The sequence below is a fragment of the Sinocyclocheilus rhinocerous genome, unplaced genomic scaffold (genome assembly GCF_001515625.1).
Source record: "Sinocyclocheilus rhinocerous isolate Xijiao unplaced genomic scaffold, SAMN03320098_v1.1 scaffold683, whole genome shotgun sequence".
In the NCBI taxonomy this organism is placed as follows: Eukaryota; Metazoa; Chordata; class Actinopteri; order Cypriniformes; family Cyprinidae; genus Sinocyclocheilus; species Sinocyclocheilus rhinocerous.
Window position 1 is genome coordinate 215625 of NW_015642819.1, and position 25034 is coordinate 240658.

Below are 25034 nucleotides of genomic sequence, written 5' to 3' on the forward strand. Positions count from 1 at the left end.
CAGAAAGGCAAAATGTTTATTTCAGTAATTTTTCTTCCTCAAACAAAGACTCAAGAAAGATGGATACTGTCAATGCAGGTTTATTTCATACCATGTTGAAGACAAGCATCACAAAACACATTTAACTTTTCAGGACAGCTGCCAAAAGTACAGTATATATCACAGGGCATGCAGTTTCTACTGGCTAATTTAGAACTGCAGTCTGGCACATGCTTGTCACTGCTTATATACTACTGTAACTTCAGCACAATGACAGCATGCAGGACAACGCAATACGATACATTTCCAAGCCAGAACGACTGTTAACATTCATACTTTTTAAGGGGTTTACACTAGGTTTGGGTGCTTTACCATGACAAGGTACTACAATACTTTACTTTGGGAAACACTACTGAATATTCATCTACAGCTGCGATTTCAAAATGCTTTATAGCCATACAACTGGTAACATTAATACGTGATTAAGCTACTAATACTGTACGGAAACACCACATATATGTAACTATAAGATGGTGGATGATGAGTAGGTGATGGACAGTTGTGAATGAAGCACACTTCAACTACACTTAACATTTAGAAATGTCACAGTCACGGTTGCGTGTATTTAGCCATGCATTGACACCACAAAACATTAATTAGCCAAGACTGCTGTAGATCCAGACGTCGCCTACAGGATACTTTCCCGCTCTTCTCCGAAGGTGACCATGTCAGAGGACACTTTAAGGATCTCAGGAGGATCTCCAGGGTTAAGCCCTCTCTTCAGATGCACCACACGGATGTTCTCATTTTGGGTGGTGCTGGAACCAGGAGTCATGATGACGTCACTTCCAGTGGTGGTGGAGCTATCTGTGGGTTGGCGAACGTTGTTTCCTTGTTGGGCGTTTGTGTTGTTATTGAGGGTGGTGTTGCTGGGTGTACGGTTGAGGTTGTAGCTCTTGGAGGAAGGCCAGCTCTCTTCGGGGCTGCTGGCCAGAAGACTGCATTGGTCCTCAGAGCAGATGGACATGCGGACGATAGCTGGGTCTTGGAGGCCACTCAGACTATTCGGCAGCCCTCGCTTTCGAGCTGAGTTCTCCTCATCCAGCTCAATCAGGTTAGCCCTCTCAGACTGTGACAGGTCGGCCTCTTCGTCTTGCAAAGAATGGTTGGGAGAGCTTTCGTTGGAGCGGACACCCGAGTCAGAAGAATCCTTCTTATCTGAAAGGTAATCCTTACCTTTGGCCAGAGATCGATCTCCAGCATCTGAGGCTTTGGGCTCGGGTTTCTTTCCATCCTTGAGCAGAGGGGCATTGTCCGACTCTTCAGACTCTTCATCATCACTGGTAAGTTTCTGATAGCGTAAACCACCGCCAGGCTTCAGCTTCAGATCAGCACCCTGGAAGAGGCTCACCTTCTCTCCAGATGTCTTGCGTCCCAGAAGGGACTTTGATGACCCATGGTCAACCTTCTCATCCTCTTCTGTTATAGGATCTAAAGTGGCCGTGTCCGCCGAGGCGTAGTCTGTATTATCGGCCCCGGACTTGCTGCTCCCTCGTTTTGAAACAGATTTGCGCGCATCTTGGTCACCTCCATCCTTCTTCTTGTCCTCAGAGCTGGAGTGCATTAGCTGGCCAACAAAAGGTGGCACAGGCTTCTCCATTCCAACCTCAATCTGAGCCATAGAGGCGATGTATTCCTGGTAGGCATTGTGGTATTCGGCCTGCTGCTTGTCTGTTAGCTTGCACATTTCATTGGAGGACTCTTGAGAGTTGAGGCTGGACATGCTAGCTGTACGGTGAGTGGTGGACTACAGAGGACAAGAGATGTTGAGATAAATGTCTAATATGGAATGACTTGGGGAAAAAAGGTTTGCAAGAACCTAGGAAGAAATGCTTACCATCCACGAAGGGTTGGGGTGCCTAGGAGGTACATCCAAGCCCACGTTACTAAGCTCCTCAAAGCTGAGGTTGAAGTTGTACATGGGTGAGGTGTCCGTGTTACCGACTTCTCCGTGAACGGATGCTCCAGTGTGCCTGCAAGACTCCACATGGCCAACCGTGCTGCTGCCCTGCTCACTAGGAGCCTCCTCATGCAGAATCTGGTTCTCCACATGACGGAGCTCAATCACCTGCACAACATCGACTTCATCACATCAGTATCTAGGGCCAGTGTGAGAGACTTCCAGGCCAGTTAACAGCACCGTCACTTGCATTATTGGGTCAATCTTACATTTCTTGATAATGTACATGCTTTCTGGTATACCTTGTAAACTTAAACATTTGTTTCTATGAGATTTAGTTGTGAATTCTGCTAGGTAAAATTACTGAACTGGCTAACAGATGAGGTTTTGTCAAATTTCAAAGAATATAACACACCAATCTGCCATGCATGCCATTATTTTTGAGCAAGAGTTTATGAACTTATGGCTATCCTGTATTATTTCAAGCTATTATTGCATGTATTTTATTTATTTTGTAAAAGAAAACACACTAAATGTGTGTAAACATTTATAACAATAAATTACAATTAATTATAATAAATATAAATAATAAATATTAAACTCATATGAAATACATTTCATATGTATTCATATAATACATAAAATTATACATACATTATGTATAATCTTTTGTATGTTAGCAAGGCATATAGAAACTTGAACATCTTGTTATATAAATAATAGAAAACTACTCACTGTTGTCCTGAAAAGCTGCCAATCTCCAAAATTCATGTTCATCTCTTTCTTCAGCTCGTCAATATTACACTGAGACAGAACTCTGCCATTTATGTTAGCCTGACAAAAAAAAGAAAAACCAGAACATAGTGCAAAACAACCATGTTTAATATTTTCTTCTCAGTGTACTTTTTTTTTTGTTGTTCACAAATGCATACCTTCTTAATGGTGGCTGTATACTGAGAAAGCATGTTCTGGTCAATGCCGTCGATAAGTCTGACACGCTCACAGACAACATCTGTGCTCATTGAGGCGAGCATTATCGATGGGGTGCCTGAGACCACCGAGGCAGAGCCCTAATACACACAACACACAAAACCATTAGTGCCACTCAATTACATCAGAACAGTGTGCATATGAAAGATCTCTGAAGTCAATAGATAAACCATGCAGATTATTAGAAAACAGTCCAAAGGGGAAGCAAAAGGTCTTGAATTAAAATTCAAAGAAGAGAGGGATCATAAGAGGTACTGCAGAGGAACATATGCAATGCACTTTGAATCTATTTCTGTCAGCAGGATTTCAAAGAAGCTAGTGCAAATCTAGAGTGATATGATGGTAAGAAAAACATTAAGTATATTGTAGCTTTTTAAATAGCTACGTCTAATTAGAACAAAACCAAAAATTGTGACCTACACTACATGGACTATAAATACAGACCTTTAAAGTTTTCAGACAGAATACTTAAAAAGTTCAGCATCCAGGCCACGCTGTGTGAGAAGCTGATTATTTCAATGGCTTTTGAGTAAATTGGCATCATTGAAACAACTGCATCATCACAACTGCAAGGGTATAGAAACACAGATAGGATTTCTTTGTTTTTTTTTAATAAGGACAGAAGCTTGAAAGACCCAGGGGAAAGAGAGAATTCTGAGGTTTAATGAAGTTTAATGTGACCAAGTAAACTACGCTCCATGTTAGCATATCACATGGGTATGAGCACTAATGCAGTGACATTTTTTTGTTTTGTTTTGTTTAGTTAACTGGCATATTTAAATTTTGACCTAATATTAAGCATCTAACCTCAACTTAAGCACCTTTATTCCTCCTTCCCCACTGTGAGTGAATTTTTTGTCCTATAAGTGTATGCCGAGGTGTGTTTAGTGTGTGTTTGTGAAGGCACGTGAGGAGGGGCAGCATCAGCAGAGCAGCAGAACTTAAGCAGAGTCTAGAAGGATTCAGTACCTGCTTCTTTTTGAAAGATGGTACCTTACCCTGCTTAAGGAGAGAGAGAGGAGAGGAGGGAAGAGAGAAAGGAGGTGGAAATCGTGAGGGAATTACATTCATGTTGATGAAAGAAAGATGGAGAGAGAGTTTAAACAGGGAGCAAATGAGTTTCTCTGCAGCATGTGGGAAATGGTGGACTGTGAAAGCCTCCGGTGAACATTAAGGCAGCTGGTGCTTGACGTCACTAGTGCAGTGCCTGTTTGAACACTGGCATCTTGCTTTTATTCTCACACAAATTAAGCTTAAAATGTACCAGATGTCAAACACTAGGTATAATGCACTTTACACAAATAGGGTACAAAACAGGAACTGAAAATTTAATTTAAAAGGTACTGAATGTTATTTTCTATAAACATCAAAATGTAACAAAACAAAAAAAAGCCTAAATAAGCTGTCATTTTGTGGGATCAAAAAAATGGTTTGTAATTAATGAAAAAATTGTCACAAATTAAAGAAGAAAAAAAAAACAATTTTTCTCTTACAATAATAGCGTTGAACAGTTGAACTTGTAGTCAACGCATTTATTTGTGTGATAACTGAAAATAAAATGTGGGAACAGTTGTATACAAAATGTTAATGCACACTAAATATTATTTTTAGCAAATATTATTTAATTACAAATACTTTTTATGACAATTAATTGAATAATTAAATAGACTGTCAAAAATATGTTGTATATTTTATTGTTGGACAGTCGAGACTGTCAAGATTTGGAATTTTTAATTGTTTTTTATTTATTTATTTTTTATTATTATTGGCTTTATTATTTTTTAATTTTTTAAAGGGGTCATACAGACATTTGAGAAGATTAAAATATTTGTCCTTTCTGAAACAAGCTTTTCGTGCTAAATTACAACATTTACAAAATAATTTATCATCTCACAACAAAAACCATGAATAAGTATTAGCACCCTATACGTACAAAGCGCCTCAAAGAATATGACGGACTTTTCATATCACACATTACACTAAGAAAAATCAAAGTATATCTGGAACAACACCATGAAAACAGCGAAAATAAAATGATACTGACACATAAGACAAGAGGGAAGAAGAAACATTATATTCATGTTTATAAAAGGAAACACCTGCAGAGCAAAATTACAAAAACATTAGCTGTAGAAGAAAAGTATGTCAGCAAGTAAAACCCTAGCAAGAACGTCTAACACTAGCGCTATCCATAAGCACAAGGTCTGGCAGCTTTTGTTCATGACTAGTACTTACAAGTCCACTGCTATGGTCCTTGGGATAGCCAGTTTTAATGAATGGACGTGGAAGAACATGAGCAGGGAAGAAGCTGCCAGCATACTGCCGCGGCAGCTGGTATAGATGTTGGGGGAAATATGGCTGGGAGACCAAGTTTGGAGGGAAAAAAAATTTAGGGAATGAAAATATAACAGAAAATCATAAATAAATACTTGCAGGAATGTTCAAGTTCAATACAATATAAATCAATAACATTTATTACAAATAATTTCGACTTGCACTTTCCATTTCTACAATCTTATTGTAATCTTATTGTGTATTTTTTCTTCTCTTAAAGAAAATGTTTGTTATTCAACATTATGCCACAAACGCTGTCAACTGAGCTTAAATTGTATTGAACCTGAAAGATTCCTTTAAATCCAAACATGTGAAACAATGAAATAACTCTCTCTCTCTCTCTCTCTCTCTCTCACACACACACACACACACACACACACACACATACAAATAAACTCCCTCTCTAACATACACAAATGCTTAAAAAAATGAATCATTAGGTGGGGATACAACGTGGCACAAACATGTAGCCTCATAAACACCTAATTTTGTTACATTAGGGGGCTGAACTTAAGAAAACAAGGCCAATGCAAATAAAAATGATGCTAAAATGAAGAAAAACAATCACTGAAACACGAGCACAGGGAAATGAATGAAAAATTGTCTGGGTGGGCATGTAGAAATGTTTGGCACTGAGGCTGGAATAGAGGTGTGTGCTCGTCCAAGGGACTTCCCTCATCTATTAATTATACGGATGTGCCTAGTAGAGCTCCCTGAGGAAAGTCAAGTCTAAATCACAGCTGAGTCATCAATCTACACTTGACGCTATTTATCAGTTTTAATAACTGGACCCATTTTACCTCAAATGCCCCCCAAAGAGATGACAATCTAATGATAGATTACAACAAAAACACAGTTTCTGATTCAGTTTAACCTATCAGAAATGTGCAATTCAAGTGATCTTTTGTGTGTGTGCGTACTCACCCTGTTGTAGAACGGGTGTTGTGGCCCGGCCATGCCGCTGAAATAGGCACTATGGGGCTGAGGAGACACACCCGGCGGGTTATACGGGCCGTTGTAGGAGGCAGCAGGGGAGCAGGCAGAGGACTGCTGGCTGTAGACTGATATTGGACGGCCCTCCTGCAAAGGCAGTGTGGGATAGGTGACACCACCCATGCTCACTTGCTCCCGGGCAGCACGCACATCTGAGAAAATACAGAGATAAAAACTTGGAAATACATGCTTTTCAACCGGGTATGACAGCGGTCAATAGAAATATCATATGATGTCCTATTCATTTTCTATAAGGTATGTAATTTTCAAAAACCTGTTATCAAAATTTGGGACATTTAAATAAATAAAAAAAATTATGTGATTTTGTAATTTTCTAGAAATAAATATTACATTCAAAAACAATATTTATTATTTAAAATGCACATACATTATTACACTTAAAAAATTAAAAAATTGTAAAATGAGTAATAAATTGAGTTTGCAAATTTAGCATAAATTAAGCTGTCAATGTACAGTAATCATTAAATTTAAAAACCAATCACAGATATTTAAAAAAATAATAAATAATAAAATAAAATAAATTAAGCTGTAATTTAAGCTGTCAGATAGTGGCTAGCTAGTTCGGGTTTAAATGTGATTTTTACCTGCAATAATCTCTCTGAGCTTTGGATCTAAATTAACAGTGCAGGGAAGAAAGGTGCGGATGTCTCGAGCCGCAAGCACTGGAGTTCGGGAAGAAAGGAAAACCTCAAAGCTACGGACATCACCATCTATCTCCAGCAAAGGCTCCACATCTTTAGTGGTTGGAATATTCTTGCAGATCCTGTCAGGCAGTACATGAAAGATACAACTTGAGAAACATGAGACAATACTAATATTTTAAGGTTTGTACACACACATACAAATAAACTCCCTCTCTAACATACACAAATGCTTAAAAAAATGAATCATTAGGTGGGGATACAACGTGGCACAAACATGTAGCCTCATAAACACCTAATTTTGTTACATTAGGGGGCTGAACTTAAGAAAACAAGGCCAATGCAAATAAAAATGATGCTAAAATGAAGAAAAACAATCACTGAAACACGAGCACAGGGAAATGAATGAAAAATTGTCTGGGTGGGCATGTAGAAATGTTTGGCACTGAGGCTGGAATAGAGGTGTGTGCTCGTCCAAGGGACTTCCCTCATCTATTAATTACACGGATGTGCCTAGTAGAGCTCCCTGAGGAAAGTCAAGTCTAAATCACAGCTGAGTCATCAATCTACACTTGACGCTATTTATCAGTTTTAATAACTGGACCCATTTTACCTCAAATGCCCCCCAAAGAGATGACAATCTAATGATAGATTACAACAAAAACACAGTTTCTGATTCAGTTTAACCTATCAGAAATGTGCAATTCAAGTGATCTTTTGTGTGTGTGCGTACTCACCCTGTTGTAGAACGGGTGTTGTGGCCCGGCCATGCCGCTGAAATAGGCACTATGGGGCTGAGGAGACACACCCGGCGGGTTATACGGGCCGTTGTAGGAGGCAGCAGGGGAGCAGGCAGAGGACTGCTGGCTGTAGACTGATATTGGACGGCCCTCCTGCAAAGGCAGTGTGGGATAGGTGACACCACCCATGCTCACTTGCTCCCGGGCAGCACGCACATCTGAGAAAATACAGAGATAAAAACTTGGAAATACATGCTTTTCAACCGGGTATGACAGCGGTCAATAGAAATATCATATGATGTCCTATTCATTTTCTATAAGGTATGTAATTTTCAAAAACCTGTTATCAAAATTTGGGACATTTAAATAAATAAAAAAAATTATGTGATTTTGTAATTTTCTAGAAATAAATATTACATTCAAAAACAATATTTATTATTTAAAATGCACATACATTATTACACTTAAAAAATTAAAAAATTGTAAAATGAGTAATAAATTGAGTTTGCAAATTTAGCATAAATTAAGCTGTCAATGTGCAGTAATCATTAAATTTAAAAACCAATCACAGATATTTAAAAAAATAATAAATAATAAAATAAAATAAATTAAGCTGTAATTTAAGCTGTCAGATAGTGGCTAGCTAGTTCGGGTTTAAATGTGATTTTTACCTGCAATAATCTCTCTGAGCTTTGGATCTAAATTAACAGTGCAGGGAAGAAAGGTGCGGATGTCTCGAGCCGCAAGCACTGGAGTTCGGGAAGAAAGGAAAACCTCAAAGCTACGGACATCACCATCTATCTCCAGCAAAGGCTCCACATCTTTAGTGGTTGGAATATTCTTGCAGATCCTGTCAGGCAGTACATGAAAGATACAACTTGAGAAACATGAGACAATACTAATATTTTAAGGTTTGTAAAAGTTACTTTAGCATGTGTGGAGCGTCCATCACGTTTTTACTAAAACAATGCAGGTCTTGTGAGAATGACTGGTTTTAACATACCCTGGAATAAATTATATTGAGCCTTGCCAGATAAAACAAGTCATGATGGTTTTACTGAAAATGAAAATGATGCCAATATAACTCAGCATTAGCAGCACAATATCTTCATTTCATTTTGTGTTTCTGGGGCATGGGCTGCTTTAAGAGTGAAAGGAGTGTGCAGACAGCCAGTATCAACACAATACAGCAATATTACTGATGCTCTGGATGCCAAACCTCTTCATAAAACCACAGACTTCATATGTTTCTACTTAAACAGACCTAAGGGTTTTTAAAAATGCTCTATAAACCCCTCAAAATGTCAGAATACACCCATGCTGCAAATGCATATGTTTCTCTCTTTATATTTAGGTACAACAAGATCTCCAAAGTGATGGTATGTGGCATGTGTAAAGAAGTAAACAACATGAGTGCAGTCAGAATATTCCATAATCATTTCATATCTGACGCCATGACAATATCTATGCAGTGACTCAAGTCTTACATGAATAGCATCATCTGACTAATCACCGCAGGGAAGCCTATCTAATGATCTGGACCTGCTTTCTTTGGCTTCATCTGACATTCTGTGGCCTCCCATTATTCGTTTCCAGGAAACTTCCCAAAGGAGACATTTTTCTCTAGGACCCTAATGGGCTAACGAACAAACTACATGCAAAAAAATCATACAGGACAAATACATTACATAAGATTACCCTGAAAAAAACCTTGTATGTACAGATTAGCAATGATCTGAGTTGTTGATCTCAGGTTTAAAACAAAACGGTGCGTTTCTGGCAATCTGATGGCTTTATTATGAAAGAGCTACAAAACTACTGTGATAAAGCATGTGGTGAAATTGAAACATCAGGAACTGTGTTAGGTCAAATGCAGTTTTCTAGAGATCTACATTACAGCATCATAAAGGCATTATAAAACATAAATAGAGTCATGTGGTTTCTTTAAAAGCTCCTACCTTTCATAGATGGCTTTCAGAGTTGTCTGATCTGGGATGCCGTCTGTCTCTTCTAGGTACAGTATGAGCCAGGATGTGCGATATGGCCACTGCTCAGTCAAGTTGATCCAAGACGCAAGCCGGTCCCAGTTAAAACTTATCTGATTGGCCCTCAGCAAGCGGCCTAAACAAGAGGAGCATATTTCTTGAGTACTGAATGTTCAGACTTTATGATTTCATATCTGAAAGTTCATATTCCATTATAGTGACTATATAAACTAAGAATGAAAGAAAAAAGGGGAAAAAAGAGAGAAAAGCAACTGTTTTCTATCTGAAGACATTTTAAAATGTAATTTATTCCTGTGATATCAAAGCTGAATTTTCAGAAGCCATTACTCCAGTCTTCAGAGTCACATGATCCATCAAAAAAAATCACTGTAATATGCTAATTTTATCATCATCAATCTTTAAAATAGTAGTGCTGCTTAATAACACCACACTGCCACTTGATCAATTTAATGTGCCCTTGTGGAATAAAAAGTATTAATTTCTTTCTTAAGAAAATATTACTGACTGTAAACTTTTGTACAATAGTATAATTCTGCAACTCTGCTACAATTCAAATGTTTGCAACCTGTCTTACTTCCGTAATGTGATATATTTCAGAGTAAGACAGGATACTCAAATAAAAAAAAAATTGGGTTAATTGGAAAGCATGTTTCACTTGGATCATGAAAGGTGGCCATTACTAACCAGACTAAACCCTTTTGGCTTTGGGGTAACATCACCTAATAACTCAAGTGATGTCATTGGAAAAGGAAAGTTGTTTCAGAGTAAGAGCAAGTTACTACATTTTGATTAAAGGTCCCATATTGTCAAAACTGAAATTTCCTGGCTTTTTTCATGATAACTGAGGTCTAGGTGCTATGTAACTAACATATAAGTTTCAAAACAGTCAGTCCACAGTAAAATTCACACAGCCTGCTTAAAGTAGCTGTGATTTTTCATGAACCGTTGTGACTTCCGTAAAAAGTTGACGTCAGAACGACACAGTCACCGCCTTCAGTCACCACCCCGAGCACCGCCCAACGTCCCACTCTCCTTTTGCCAAACCCCCAGACAACATCGCGTAAAATAAAACTCCAGAAAGGTGTAAAATATGGGACCTTTAAAGATTACACAGAGAATTTTTTTCTTTGAAATAACATGCAGCGATAAATCATTTTAGGAACATGTTGGCCTTAAAGATTGAGTGCTGACCTGTGACTGATACAATGTTGAGGAGTCTCCTCATAGTCTGAGGGCTGATGTCACTGAACCAGTCCTCAGTGACGAGCAGTTTTGTGAGGTCAAAGGACATCTGACGCGTGACTGACCTCTGCATCTGTCGACGGCGATAAGTATCCTGAGGAGAGATCGGCTAGATTTAAATCACGCTTATTATTCAAAATCAATAGCATTAAGGAATACAGGGAAGGAAAATGTCAAGGGAGAAATTTGGAAACATTTTGTGATATGAGCATATCATGTGGTAAAACATTACTGTCATTGGATTACAGACAGACAAACTGCACAAGCACAAGCCATGGGATTGCCAGATAGGACAAACAATTCAATTAGATTTTGGAGATCAAATCATCATGCTATTGCAAACATCAGATAAAGTTACTATCATGTAACTATTAATCTTATTCATAATCGCTAATCATTATCTTAGTAGCCTTCTACTTAACCATAATAAGTAGCCTTCTCACATAACAAAGCAGCATATTTATCAGCTTACCCTGCGGTTAAGTGTCGTCTTACTGCCAAACTTGGTCTGGTCACCCAAGCTGTTCTGGGACAACTTTCTGTCCAACTCCTCATGCCAACCTACAGCATAAGAAAATTGTAAGAAATTTGCTTTGCAAGCCCCACCAAATATGTGATGATTGGCTGTGATTTTTGTCAAGCAGCATTTGATTTTCAACAAAGATATAAAAACTAATATGAAATGTTGGTCAGAATAGGGTTAGAGTAACCTGGTTTGGACACTATATTGTCATTAAACACAAGATATGTTTGGCTAAATTTTTGTAGACTTGTAGACAACGGGTCTGTTCAGTTCTAGGAGACCACTGTCTTTTTAAATAATTTAATCAGACTGAAGGCATTATTGCACATGACAACTCAGACTTAAGATTTTATGAGATTTCATGGTTGAAGTCACTATATTGTCATAAAACACAAGATATGTTTGGCTACATTTTGTAGACTACCATTCAAATATTCAGGTTTTTTTTGTTGATCAGAAATGAAAGTGAAGACATTTGTAATGTAAAAGATTTCCATTCTAAATAAATGCTGTTCTCAAAGAATCCTAAAAAACTGTATTATGGTTTCCACAAAAATCAGTTATCAGTTAAGCAGTACAACTGTTTTCCACTGTGACTGAAAAAAAAAAACACTTGAGCACCAAGTCAGCATACTGGAATGATTCCTGAAGGATCAAGTGACACTGAAGACTGGAGTAATTGCTGCTCAAAATTCAGCTTTGCCATCAAAAGACTCAAACTATTTTAAAATATAAAAGTTATTTTAAGTTGTAATAATATTTCACAATATTACTGTTTTAACTATATTTTTTTATCTAATAAATTCAGCCTTGGTGAGCAAAAGAATATATATAATGTATATCGAGATACAAGGAAGACTACTTCCCATATTAGTCAGTCATTATTTGAAACACAAGACATCCTACTGTATTTTAACCCCTCATCCCATGTTGATACAAACCCTCAGAGTTCCCGGTGTCTCCATTAGCAGGAGTGGGTGCACACATCTTCTTTGCACTGCTGAGGCCACGGCTGTTGAGGAAGACAGGCAAGTGGACAATGTTGCGCATGTAGTCATGGCCGTTGATGTTGGAGTCACGCAGCACGCTGTTTAGATTCTGGTTTATAGCTTTGATGATGATGTGAGGATCACTGGCGAAGGTAGAGATGAAAGGACCCTTGGAGAACAGCACTCTCACCTGATCAGAAAGACAAATTTGACAGGTTTTTAATTATGAGCCTCAAAAGGGCGATTTACACAACACAAAAAAATAGAACTTATGAGCGCCATTTTAAGGATTTATTCAAGCTAACGCTCACTTCACATGCACTAAATCCTCTATCAGTACATCAAGTCAGTATCCAAGAATTTCTTTAAATGTATGATAAAATAATTTTATTTAGAACAGGCAACTGACTCTTATCAGGGTCTGATACAATTGACTAAATAGATTAGGGATGCTGTTGGTTACCACTAAAACAACGGGTCTCTTCAGTCTTTGTTAAACTAGCAGAAAAGCCAGCTCTAGGAGACCACTGTCTTTTCAAATAATTTAATCATTGCACATGACAACGAAGACTTAAGGTTTTATAAGAGATTTCATGGCTGACGACAATTCAAAAGGGAGAATTGTCCAGAAATAGATGGATGATATTTTCAGGCATGATATTTTAGACAGAGGCGCCAGTGTTAATTTAGTATTATTTATATAATATTATAGAAGCTATTAATGTTTTGAATTAGCTTTTATTTGTATATTTTCAGTTGTCATTATATGTCATTATTTTTTGTGTGCATTTTTTTTATCTTTATTATTTTTAAAAAGAATTTCCATTCAACCTTCATGTATTTATATTTCATTTATGGTTTTAATAAATGCAGTACTTCAAAGATAATTTGCTAGAAATGTTGCTTTGCCAACTGAATTATTTTATTTATTTTTTCCATTTAATAATGATTTTTAAATTTTATTTTAGCTTTATTTAAATTAATGAAAACAATATGTAGTAGTTTTAGTTAACACCGTGCTCACCGTGTCAAGCATCTGTAGCACTTTGTCCTGTTCACAGGAGTCCAGACCATCAATGATAACAACTAGACGTGTCTGGTTCTGGGTAAAGCCATCTATAGTCTTGGCCATCTTAGCCATGAGCTCCACTTCATTCTTTAAGACCTGCGAAAAAAAGTTCAAATATTCAAGTAACAAATTCACCATCTGTGACACTGTATATAAACACTACCTATGTGTTACTCTATGTAGATTTGTGTATAAGCTACCCAGAAGCCTGCCAACTAACCTTCATAAAGCCCTCACTCTTCAGCTTGTGCATCTTGTTGGCGGCACTGTGCAGCCTCTTCCTCTGGGAGTTCAGCACTGAGTCTGTCACCTGCCACCAGGTGCGACAATTAAGCAACAGCGCCAAACCAACAACACTCGCCATGGAAACCAGCACTGCATTCACTGTCTGGTTTTGCCCATCCACCTTGAAGACCGCCAGCAGGGCCATTCCCATGATCAAGCAGCCCAGGATGAAGAGGAAGAGAACAAATGATGGGATGCAACATGTCTTCTTCCACTTCTTTTTACCTGAGGGTAGACATGGTCACAACAATAAATGTAATGAAGCAAATAAAGGCTCTATTTACTAATCTAGTTCCTGAACAATCGAGAATGTTTAAGTGACCTTTACCTTGAGTGTCCTCAGTTTTAAAGACCCTGAAAAGTCTGGTGGCCAAGAAGCCAAACTCCCTCTCACAAGCATCCGATAGAGTAGCGATCATTTCAGCCATGGACGTCTCCCCACCGACACTGGATAACCTGTTATAGTCTGTGAACAGAAACCTGAAAGAAAAAAAAGATTTCAGTTCTAACTTCCCAAAGAGGCCACGCCTAATTTTTTGCTTTTTTCTGCTAATATACTAAAAACTAACCATTACAAAAAAACATGAAAATGTCATCAATATACATCAAAAACATAAAAGTATGTATATATGTACACACACACACGCATTAAAAGTACACTACTGTTCAAAAGTTCCAAAGACATCAAGATTTTCCAATGTTTTTCAATGAAATAAGTCTCTTATGCTCACCAAGGCTGTATTTATTTGGTCAAAAATACAGTAAAACAATAACATTGTGAAATATTATTACAATTTAAAAGAACTGTGTTCTATTTTAATATATTTTAAAATGCAATTTACTCTTGTGATGGCAAAGCTGATCAGATTTTCAGCAGCCATTATTCCAGTCTTCATTGTCACATGATCCTTCAGAAATCATTCTAATATGCTGAATTGGTGCTCAATGAACATTTCTTAATTTCTCTATATTCTCCATTATTATCAATGATGAAAACAGTTGTGCTGCTTAATATTTTTGTGTAAATCGTGATACACTTTTTTCAGGATTCTCTTGATGAACAGAACCTTCAAAAGAACAGCATCTATTTGAAATAAAATTATTTTGTAACATTATAAATGTCTTTGATCAACTTAATGAATTCTTGCTGATTAAAATTATTGACCCCAAAACTTGCTGACCCAAATATTTTGAACGGTAGTGTCTAATGTATAATTATTAAATAATAATAACAATAGATGCTTATTTTATTCATATATTTAATTTTATTATTATATTATTAGTAAATAATAATATATGAAGTGTATAACTATACATAATAGATTTTTCAGTTTAATATTACAGTTGGGAAAACCTTACAGACAGCACTGATACTATAGCACTATGCTGCTCTTGACACTTTAGTGTCTTAATGTTGCAGTGTTTACTGGTTAGTAAGTCAACACCACATCAACTGCTCATCTTGGGTGCTTGTGAGATTAAAATGACAAAATGACAAGTCCACATCCATCATTTAGGACAGGACCTCATCTTAATGGCTTAACGGTTTATGCAGAGTATAGGTAATTACCTGACAGGCAGTGCACGGGTGGTTTGTTCCGGCAGCTCCGGTGGGTTGACGAACATGAGTTTGAGCAGAAGCTCCAGGTATCCGATGTGTCGGGCCAGATGGGTGCTAATGACCCACGCCCAGTTCCAGTTCTCACCCTCACGCCTGCTCCCAAAGTACACAACCACTGTGTAGAGATGGAGAGTTGCTCATATTTTTATCATGAATACAGAACTTACTTTGGGACAATAAATAATGGGCCTGTTTTTCTTACCAAAGAACACATAAAGCAGAGCCAGAATGCTGAGAGAGATGGCGATAGCCAACTTGGGATCCACGGTGAAGCCGAGCACTAGCGCTACAGAGCCACACAGCAGGAGCGATAATACCACAACCAGCCACGAAAACTGGAACAGAGGCTCCACCTGCTGACCTGCAAATGTCTTCATCTCATCTGAGAAAGAAATATGAAGATTTATCCACCAATAAATATACACCAGATGCAGCGAATTTAGCTCTATTAAACATTTCAAGCTCAGAAATAGCTAAAAAGCTAGGTAGGTACGTGCTGTACATGAGTAAACTGTGCTTTAAAATATCCTTTTCAGGTCACTTTCCTAGTTTAAGCCGAGCAACTCTAAATAATGCTCACCCTCTAGTTTCTTGAGCAAGAAGGACTTGCCGCTGCCCCACTGGGCATACAGACCCACACAGATGGGCGGCTGCATGGTGGGCTCACTCAGGATGTCTGCTAAAGCACTGCTGTACAGGTCATAGCCCAGCATGTCCCCATCTGACTCTGTGGGGGACAGATGTCCTAAAGGGGACAACACAGAGAGGGGCAAAAATACACACAGGTCATTCATAACCTACAGAAAATGCAAAGAAAATAAAAATTTAGTGCTGAAATGCAACTACAGCAATTCAAAACATGTGTTTACTTAAAAGAACTGTTAGGTTCTTAACTATAGAGTGCAAGAAACAGCCTGAAACACTGTCCTGTATAATTTACAGCATTTGCAGAGAGATAATTTATTTAATATTTAAGAAAAAGGAACATAACTAAAAATAAACCCAAATTAATCAGAATCGAATCAAAATGAAATCGAAATCAGAATAAACCCAAATGAATCTTAATCAGAATCCAATTAATCAGCTTGTGAATCAGAATCTAATTAAATCAGGAAATCTGTATCAATATCTAACCCTAATAATGAGTGTTAATCAATAGTTAAGCTCATGATGGAGATCTAGTCTCAGACTTACGGGCTCCAAAAATCTGGGTGAGGATGCTCTTCTGGTGGCTGCAGTCGATGTTATAGGGTGTCTCTCCAGCCTTGTTGGGCCGGTAGAGCAGGCGGCCATCTTTAGGGTTACGGAGAAGGAGCTCAGCCAGCCTGCGACTCCGTCCACGAATGGCGATATGAAGAGGGGTGTCCCCTTTCTTTAGCCAGAGAGAGCAAAGATTTCAAGTGCGGTATAGTCTCATCATGTGAATGTCAATTATGCACATGAAATTGTGACTGAAGTTTTACCTTGTCAACTGCAGACACTTTGGCTCCTTTGTCCAGCAGCAGCTCCACTATTTCTATGTTCCTCATCTTGGTGGCTTTGATTAGTGGAGGCTCAGAATCCTACATATACAGACAAAAACAGACTCAAAACTGGCTCAAAACAGTGAAACAATCTCTTTAACACAAGTCTTGCTGTTCTTTACCTTAGTGGTGGTCTCTGTGTCAGGGTTGCACTGCAGTATGTCCCTAACCATGGTTGCATTGCCTTTCTCTACAGCCCAATAGAGGGCAGTCTTATTTTCCTGCAACAAACAAACAGTAGAGTCAATTGAATTTCTGATAACTCTTAAACACTTGGTGTTTAAAATATGATTAATTGTGATTACAGTTTTTCTCTCTCGATATTGACCCTCAAAACATAACAAAAACATGAACATAATTTATAATTACTGTAATCATCATTAGGCAGGTAAAATAAACCCAGTGTATGAATTGACATTCTTGATTTGTGCTTATGTGAAAATGCAATAATTCTGATGAAATGTAAAAAAAAGTATCAACTGTGATGATCAGTTTAACCATTATTATGATGCCCTAGTTTAAATTTTCTCCACATATATGATATAACAGGCATGTTACCTGGCCTCTAATGTCGATGTCTGCATACTTATGCAGTAGCGCCCTCACAATTTCAACATGCCCACCTCTCACAGCTCCAATCAGCACAGTGTCTCCGCTCTAGAGGTTTAAAACACAACACACAATGAAAATGCATAATATCCCAGGTCATTTTTATCCAGTATATCAGTTTTACAACTGATTTCTGTTTGATTACAGGCTCGTTGTGAGGTTCAACTCACCCTGTCTGGGATGTTGACGTATGTGCCGGCATCAAGCAGGTCCTGCACAATCTCAGTGTAGCCCTCTTTAGCTGCGATCATCAGAGCTGTGTTTCCGTCCTTATCAGTCATGTTTACATTGGGGTTCCTCTTCAGAAGCTCTTTAACCACCTCTGTATACCCTCCTTTCACAGCCACGATCAGTGCCGTCATGGAGTTCTGAGTGGGTGAGATTAATAAAATAAGACCAACAGGCCCTCAGGATACTGATGGATCGCTGCTAAATCAGTGGTTCTCAACCATGGGGCCAGGGCCCACTAGGAGGCCTCAGCCAACTTTAAAGGGGACAACAAGACAACTTTTTAAAGTCAATTTAAAAACAACTAAAAATCAAGACATGTCTCACATATATGGCTTATTAGAATTATAATGGAAAAAACGGTAGATAAAATAAGCTTTAGCCTACACCTTTTTCAGTTAATATGTAAAGTTATGTATATTTATTATGGAAAATTGTGTATGAGGACTGAAATACTTCTTGATGATGATAATTATATACATTTTAAAAGTGTGATTTCTAGACCTGTAAAAGTCACACAAATTAATACAATCTTAGGTATAACTCCATAAGCATTTTTCAAAGAAAATATCTTTTTCTAGTTATGTTAAGCTCTAGCTCTAAAATATTTTATCGGGTAGAAATCATGAGTAAAAAATAAGAGATCGACCGATATATCGATTTACCGATATTTTTCCCGATATTTAAGCATTTTACCATAATCGGAAATCAGTTTTGTAATATCGGATTAACCGATAAACGCCGCCATCTTGTGGGCGTTTTGAGAATTGCGCGCAGGATCGCCATTGCAGCGCGTCTGTGGGGAGACGAGACAACAACAACGGCATGCAGGTACTTGATATAGTTGCTATAGTGTAGATAATCCGTCAAAATCCTCTCCCAATAAAGACGTAACTTTGCACGAGTTAAATAATACAGCAATGAATGAGCGCATGTTGGAAATAAAAGCGCTGAATTGAATTCTCTCTCTGTTGTATATTTGCTCATCATTAGTCTCGTGAAGCCGCTTTCATATTGCTGTTCACTCACCGGGTTGATGTGGTTGCCGGCCCGGGTCCGACAGCTCATCAGAATTCTTGGCCCGAGTCCGACCCGAGCCCGTCTTTTTTTTTTTTCCCTTCTCCCAAAACAGCTTATAGGCCTACTACTGTTTCAGCTATTAAAATAGTTTTGTATGTAATGTCAAAGGGATTATATTTCGTTTCGTTTTTTTATTAAGTTAATTTAGAAAAACGTTAGGAGCATTTTTTTTGTTCGTTAAATGTACGTTTTTGTTTTTTTAAAGTAACGACCAAGCGGCCAGTGGCAGACAGTGAGTTGATCTAAAATAAAATCTATAGATATAAAACAGTTCAAGCATATTACAATGTTAGTTTAAATGTTTTACCTACATAAATGTGCGCTATTAGACGCATATCTAATCGTTTGTGCGGAGAGCTAAAGAGCGCTTTACAGGACATGGAGGAGTCGGCGCGATCACTTGCATTGGAAACAACTTAAAATATGCCGTAATTATTGCTCGTGTGTGTGTGATAGAGAGAGAGAGAGAGACAGGGTCACATCACAGTGGAGTCAGCTGTCTTAACCGTGGCTTGTGTACTGCAAACACATATTCATCACTGTGTCTGTCACGCGACTCTGTTCCCCTTTCGGACTCTGTCTTTACATTTACTTTGAAAGCTGACGCTCGCGATTATGGTAAGGGGCGTTACATTTCCGACGAGTGCTTGCGGTGTTCGGCCAATCACAATGCACTGGGTCAGCTGGCCAATCAGAGCAGACTGCGCTTGTCGGAAGGAGGGACTTTGTAGAAAACGAAGCATTTGAGAGAGGCGGGGCATATAGGACCTACAATAATGTACAGTATTTGAAAAAGAATGTGTTTTTTGAACATTAAAGCATGTCAACATATTCTGTTACACCAAATACACAAAATAATGATCTTTAAAAAAGCATCATATGACCCCTTTAAAGTCAAAAAGGTTGAGAACCACATGCTAAATGATGAGCATATACCGCCCCCTCCTGGTCAACATCGGCTCCGTTCTCCAGCAGGTGCATCACGCAGTCGTAGTGACCCTTTCTAGCAGCCCAGATCAGTGGGGTGGTGCCGTACTAAAAGTATAAAATGACACATTTTGAAGTTAAATATGCAAGTCTTTACCTTTAATATATCTTACAGTAAAATCATTAAAAAATATTTCCTATTCATAACAAATTAAGATCAATCAACAGCAACTGTGGCATGCTATTGATTACCAGAGAAAATAATGTTGACTTTGGTTTGTAGAAACAGAACTAAAAAAAAAGCACTTGCAATGGAAGTGCAATGATTGGTTATTAAACGATTGACCCTTTCCACTGTAAGTACATTATTTTTATTTTGTCAACACAACTTGTATTTAAAACAAAATAATTATTTAATCACAGTTAGGAAGGATTGGTTTAGCTCACCTTATCAGAGCAGTTGACTTTAGCTCCATGCTCCAGCAAGAGTTTCACAATCTCTGCATGGCCTCTACCGGCTGCCCAGATTATTGGGTAGACGCTGTATTGCTAACCATGGGAAATGCATGAAATGGGAAATGCACTATTTGGATTCAATATTGATTTTATATGATTTGTATGTGCTTATACCATATGCAAGTTTTACCTGTCCAGTGGTGTTTGGGTTTGCCCCAGTCTCAAGCAGGACCGTGGCCACCTCAACTCTACCTTTATATGAAGCCCAAGTATTATTCCTTATTTTCTTATAGGAATATGTTAATAAGCTACTGATAAGTGGCCATCCAAAAATTATATCAAGCATCGAAAATGTCTGCTCCACTTTTGGTTGGTAAATGTTATATGAATATCTGTTTAAATGGAAACAAAAGCTACTACCTGCAATTTTTTTCTGTAAATCTAAAGTGGGCATTTTCTCACCACATCATCCAAATTGACGTTTGCGCCCCTTCTGATGAGTTCTTGAACAATCTCAAGACTGCCCTGCTCTGAGGCCAACATCAGAGGAGTCTGTCCATTCTGTCAAAAAAAAAAAAACAATGAGAAAGATAGATATTTGATATTCCAAAATTTTAACTTGATCGTCTTAAATTATGTTTGACTTTTTTATATGTAACTTACATCGCTTCGACCATCCACCTCTTTGAACTTGTCAAGATGGGCTTTAACAGCTGCCAGATTCTCTTCTTCCACGTAGCTGAAGAGGTTCTGGATGGCCAGAGTGGTCATCTTGATGGAGGTTGTGGTGTCCATGATTGCCACTCACTAGGACACCCTACGTAGAAACACATTTAGTAACTTTCAGAACATAGATTATGAAACAGAGACAGTCAAAGCCTCATCTGTATACTGCAGTAGGTTTTTGGAGGATAAAAGAAAGCAGGACCGTGGCCACCTCAACTCTACCTTTATATGAAGCCCAAGTAAGGGCAGTCCAACCCCCCTGCATGACACAAAGCCACCTCACTAAGTTTTGATAATTACATAAGAATGTGTTTCTTTTCCAAATGTGATTATTGTACAAAATAAAGGACACGTATTGCGTTTGATACAAATGTTTGCAATTAGATTTTCTCACCATATCTCTGTGCTCAATATAAGCACTGTTTTCCAGCAGCTCTTTCACCACCTCCACGTGCCCCTCCTTAGCTGCAGAGATCAGAGCGGACCAGCAGTCCTATCAGGGAAAAGCACAGAGACGGGTCACTATGGAAACCACTGAACCACTGGCTAATGTCGCCATGGGAACAGTGATGGAGTGTGCAGGAGCTGTACTAGAAAGAAAAGCCCTATGGCACAATTATAATGGACACCACACCTTCCTTATACAGGTTTTAAATATGACAAAAAATATTGCACAGGAATGCAGAGAGGTTCCCACTGGGATTCAAATCTAATTAAAACCTGAAAATATAGCAAAAGGGACATACTGCACCAAATACTACAAAATTCTGAAAAGTATCTTAATTTCACAATTAACTAAATTCACTGTAATAATTTTATATAAATACATATATATATATATATATATATATATATATATATTTATTTTATTCATTATTTAATTATAGCAGAGAGTAGCTGTCCTATCTATTTATTCCTTATTTTCTTATAGGAATATGTTAATAAGCTACTGATAAGTGGCCATCCAAAAATTATATCAAGCATCGAAAATGTCTGCTCCACTTTTGGTTGGTAAATGTTATGTGAATATCTGCAGTGATTAAACAGAAACAAGAGTGACTACATGCCAACTCTTTTTGTAAATCTAAAGTGGGTATTTTCTCACCACATCATCCAAGTTGACATTTGCTCCTCTTCTGATGAGCTCTTGAACAATCTCAAGACTGCCCTGCTCTGAGGCCAACATGAGAGGAGTCTGTCCATTCTGTCAAACACACAATGAGAAAGAGCGAGCTTTGATATTTCTAAATGTTAACTGATCGTCTTAAATTACGTTTGACTTTTTTTAGAACTTACATCGCTTCGACCATCCACCTCTTTGAACTTGTCAAGATGGGCTTTGACAGCAGCCAGATTCTCTTCTTCCACATAGCTGAAGAGGTTCTGGATGGCCAGAGTGGTCATCTTGATGGAGGTTGTGGTGTCCATGATTGCCACTCACTAGGACACCCTACGTAGAAACACATTTAGTAACTTTCAGAACATAGATTATGAAACAGAGACAGTCAAAGCCTCATCTGTATACTGCAGTAGGTTTTTGGAGGATAAAAGAGGGAAATAAGTAACTGTCTGATATGAAACTCTTTGAGATTAGAGATGTTAAATTGCTGAGTTTGCCTGACTGAGTGACAAGTTATATCAGAGCATTTTTCTTCAGTGCAGGCCAAGCATAGCAATGGACTTTAAATGTCAGGAGAAAGTTGGCTGGCACAGATAAGCATAACAAAGAGATAACTATTCATTTTCTCCAAACACCTCCACAGACACATTCTAATAGGTTTCCCTACAGTTAATTAGTGCAAATACTCAGCTTAAATGTCTATCAAACAGACAATTTCATACCAAATAATCTTTCAATTTCCTCCCATTAATAAATGTATTTATTTATTTATTTGTTGGTTTATTTTTAGTGCCATGCCAGCATCTATGGCTATTTTCATGGCAAGATCAATTTATTTTTATAACAATGTACTTTAAACAAATCAATATATTTTAAACAATTAGTAACATTGTTTATTTTACGATTTAAGATTTTTTTATTTAAATATTTGATAAATTATAATTATTATTTGCGAAACCATTTTTAAATAAATAAACATACATAACTGAATAACAGATACACAAAATGAACAATAGAACAATAAAACGATAGATAGATAGATAGATAGATAGATAACAACATGCAACAACCTATACCACCATGTGGGTCAAAAATCCAACCACAAATCAATGCAAATAAATGTTGAACATCAATATTTTACAACATTTGACCCATATTTAATATGCGCGGGTATGTGTGACCCCCAATTTAACCTTCAATACATACTGAAAGAAGGGAAAAACAGACAGGCACTTGACAAACAACTGGACAACAATAAAGAGAACAGGGCAGCTCACTCAGGAATCCAAGCAGCTCTTTAGTCTCTATCTGTGAAACATGACACCAAAGTTATTCTAATAAACCATATGTGACACCATATATCCAGCACACTCAGTGTCACGCTGTCCTCTGCTTTTGTCTGAATGCCTTTAGATTGCTGGCTGTGACTGCTGTCTGTCTGCTCTGGAATGGCATTAGCATTATTTATGGCGACCAAGAGTGGTTCACACCTAGAGTCTACAGCAAGATGCTGAGATGACTGACAGCCCTGCAATTATGATGGTGCTCTATGTTATATAGATATTTATAAAGACTGGCGAGACCGAAGCACACTATATTACATAAAACAATAAAAAGAAATACACATTATTTATTATGTTTTGCTATATTTTTTATATAAAAATATAACAAAATATAACAAAACAATATATATCGTTGTATTTACTGTATTATATCTAAATAGATAGATAGATAGATGAAAATATGACTAAATAACTATATAATGTCACATAAACGGGACCTGTGTGAGTAAGAGCCCAATAAAATTACAATAACGTTACATTATCTGCACCGTAATAAAGTGCTTGTTAATCCTGAAATATTTGACTGTCTAAACATTATTGTAATTTGATATTAAAGAATGTATTTCTAGAAATAAACAGGGCGGGCAGTGTCGTTGATGCACTGACTCACTATGAGAGACCAGCCAATTAATCGCCATCAATACAAACCTGAACAGATTAACCGTATCAGTACATTATTAATACATTGACATAAAAAAATCTTATTCGCTGTGGATGTTCAAATCTGCTCAATTCTACAGCTTGGTGCTCGTTACTGTCCTCTAAGAGGCTATGAACTGTCAATCATACTCGGCATCAACCCACAAACGCGATTTGAACCCTACATCTGCCTTCACTTACGAGACGTAAGGTTACCTCACAGAAGAGAAACGTTGAAATGCTCTGCTGTCGGAAGGTCCGTTTGGAAAGGCGTGTTTCTCACTGGCTTTTCGGTCTACGGCGCTTCTTTCTTCCTATTCACCATCTTTAACAACAGCCATTTTGACGAAGCAAAGCGCTGTGCTGTTCGAGCTTCTTCCCGGGCGAGTCCCTGACGTCACGCTCACTCAGCACATGAATGCATGTGATAGATAGTTCACATATGGGAAGAGATACTACATTACACAGCATTTGTTTTATAGAATATATCATCTTATTTCATTCTGTAATTGCCTTTCCCAGGGCAACAGTCTATGGATGTTTCTTCAACTAGCAAACTGTATTGTATGGAAACTTCACCCTGTGGCCTTTAAAATTAAAGTAAAATACAATACAATACAATAAAAAATAAAATAAACTGGCTACTTTTCACACTTTCACTAGTTTCAACAGTGAACCAAATGCATGTTATTTCCACCATATCTAAAATGATGTATTGTGTTTGAAATCATTCTGTGATGGATGTTTTGCTATTGTTCTACTGATTTCACACCTGACATTTTATGTACCCGAAATACACATTTGCTTGTTTTGTCATAATTTGACCAATAAATAAATAAATAAAACTTTTTGCATTATTTGACAAAATTAAAGGTTGTAAAGAATGTTCACAGTGTGATATTTAATATCTCGTTACATATCAAGCGCTTCCCTCATTTGTCTTGGTTAAAAAAAAAAACACAAACGTCTGAAGAAACTTTATTATAATAG

The 25034-nt window shown here is 37.6% G+C and overlaps 1 protein-coding gene across 2 annotated transcripts; it reads right to left on the reverse strand.

Annotated features, from left to right (window-relative positions):
- Nucleotides 1-72: 72 nt before the first annotated feature.
- Nucleotides 73-24441, reverse strand: LOC107756578 (kinase D-interacting substrate of 220 kDa-like). 2 transcript variants are annotated; one of them, XM_016573747.1, is made up of 30 exons: nucleotides 24261-24441; nucleotides 22239-22392; nucleotides 22048-22146; nucleotides 21337-21435; nucleotides 21165-21201; nucleotides 20407-20468; nucleotides 20208-20309; nucleotides 19770-19868; nucleotides 17696-17893; nucleotides 17475-17573; nucleotides 17039-17137; nucleotides 16857-16955; nucleotides 16588-16765; nucleotides 15974-16138; nucleotides 15596-15775; nucleotides 15343-15508; nucleotides 14101-14252; nucleotides 13708-13997; nucleotides 13443-13583; nucleotides 12371-12608; nucleotides 11379-11467; nucleotides 10856-11000; nucleotides 9617-9779; nucleotides 8330-8508; nucleotides 7656-7876; nucleotides 5165-5287; nucleotides 2872-3009; nucleotides 2675-2773; nucleotides 1877-2107; nucleotides 73-1786 (listed from the first exon to the last, which is right to left on the reverse strand). In XM_016573747.1, exons 2-30 carry the CDS (start codon nucleotides 22368-22370, stop codon nucleotides 668-670), a joined length of 5142 nt encoding a protein of 1713 aa, XP_016429233.1. In that variant the 5' UTR covers nucleotides 22371-22392; nucleotides 24261-24441; the 3' UTR covers nucleotides 73-667. The 2 variants fall into 2 exon arrangements, with proteins under 2 accessions (XP_016429233.1, XP_016429232.1); XM_016573746.1 differs by having other exon boundaries at nucleotides 24246-24441.
- Nucleotides 24442-25034: the final 593 nt, after the last annotated feature.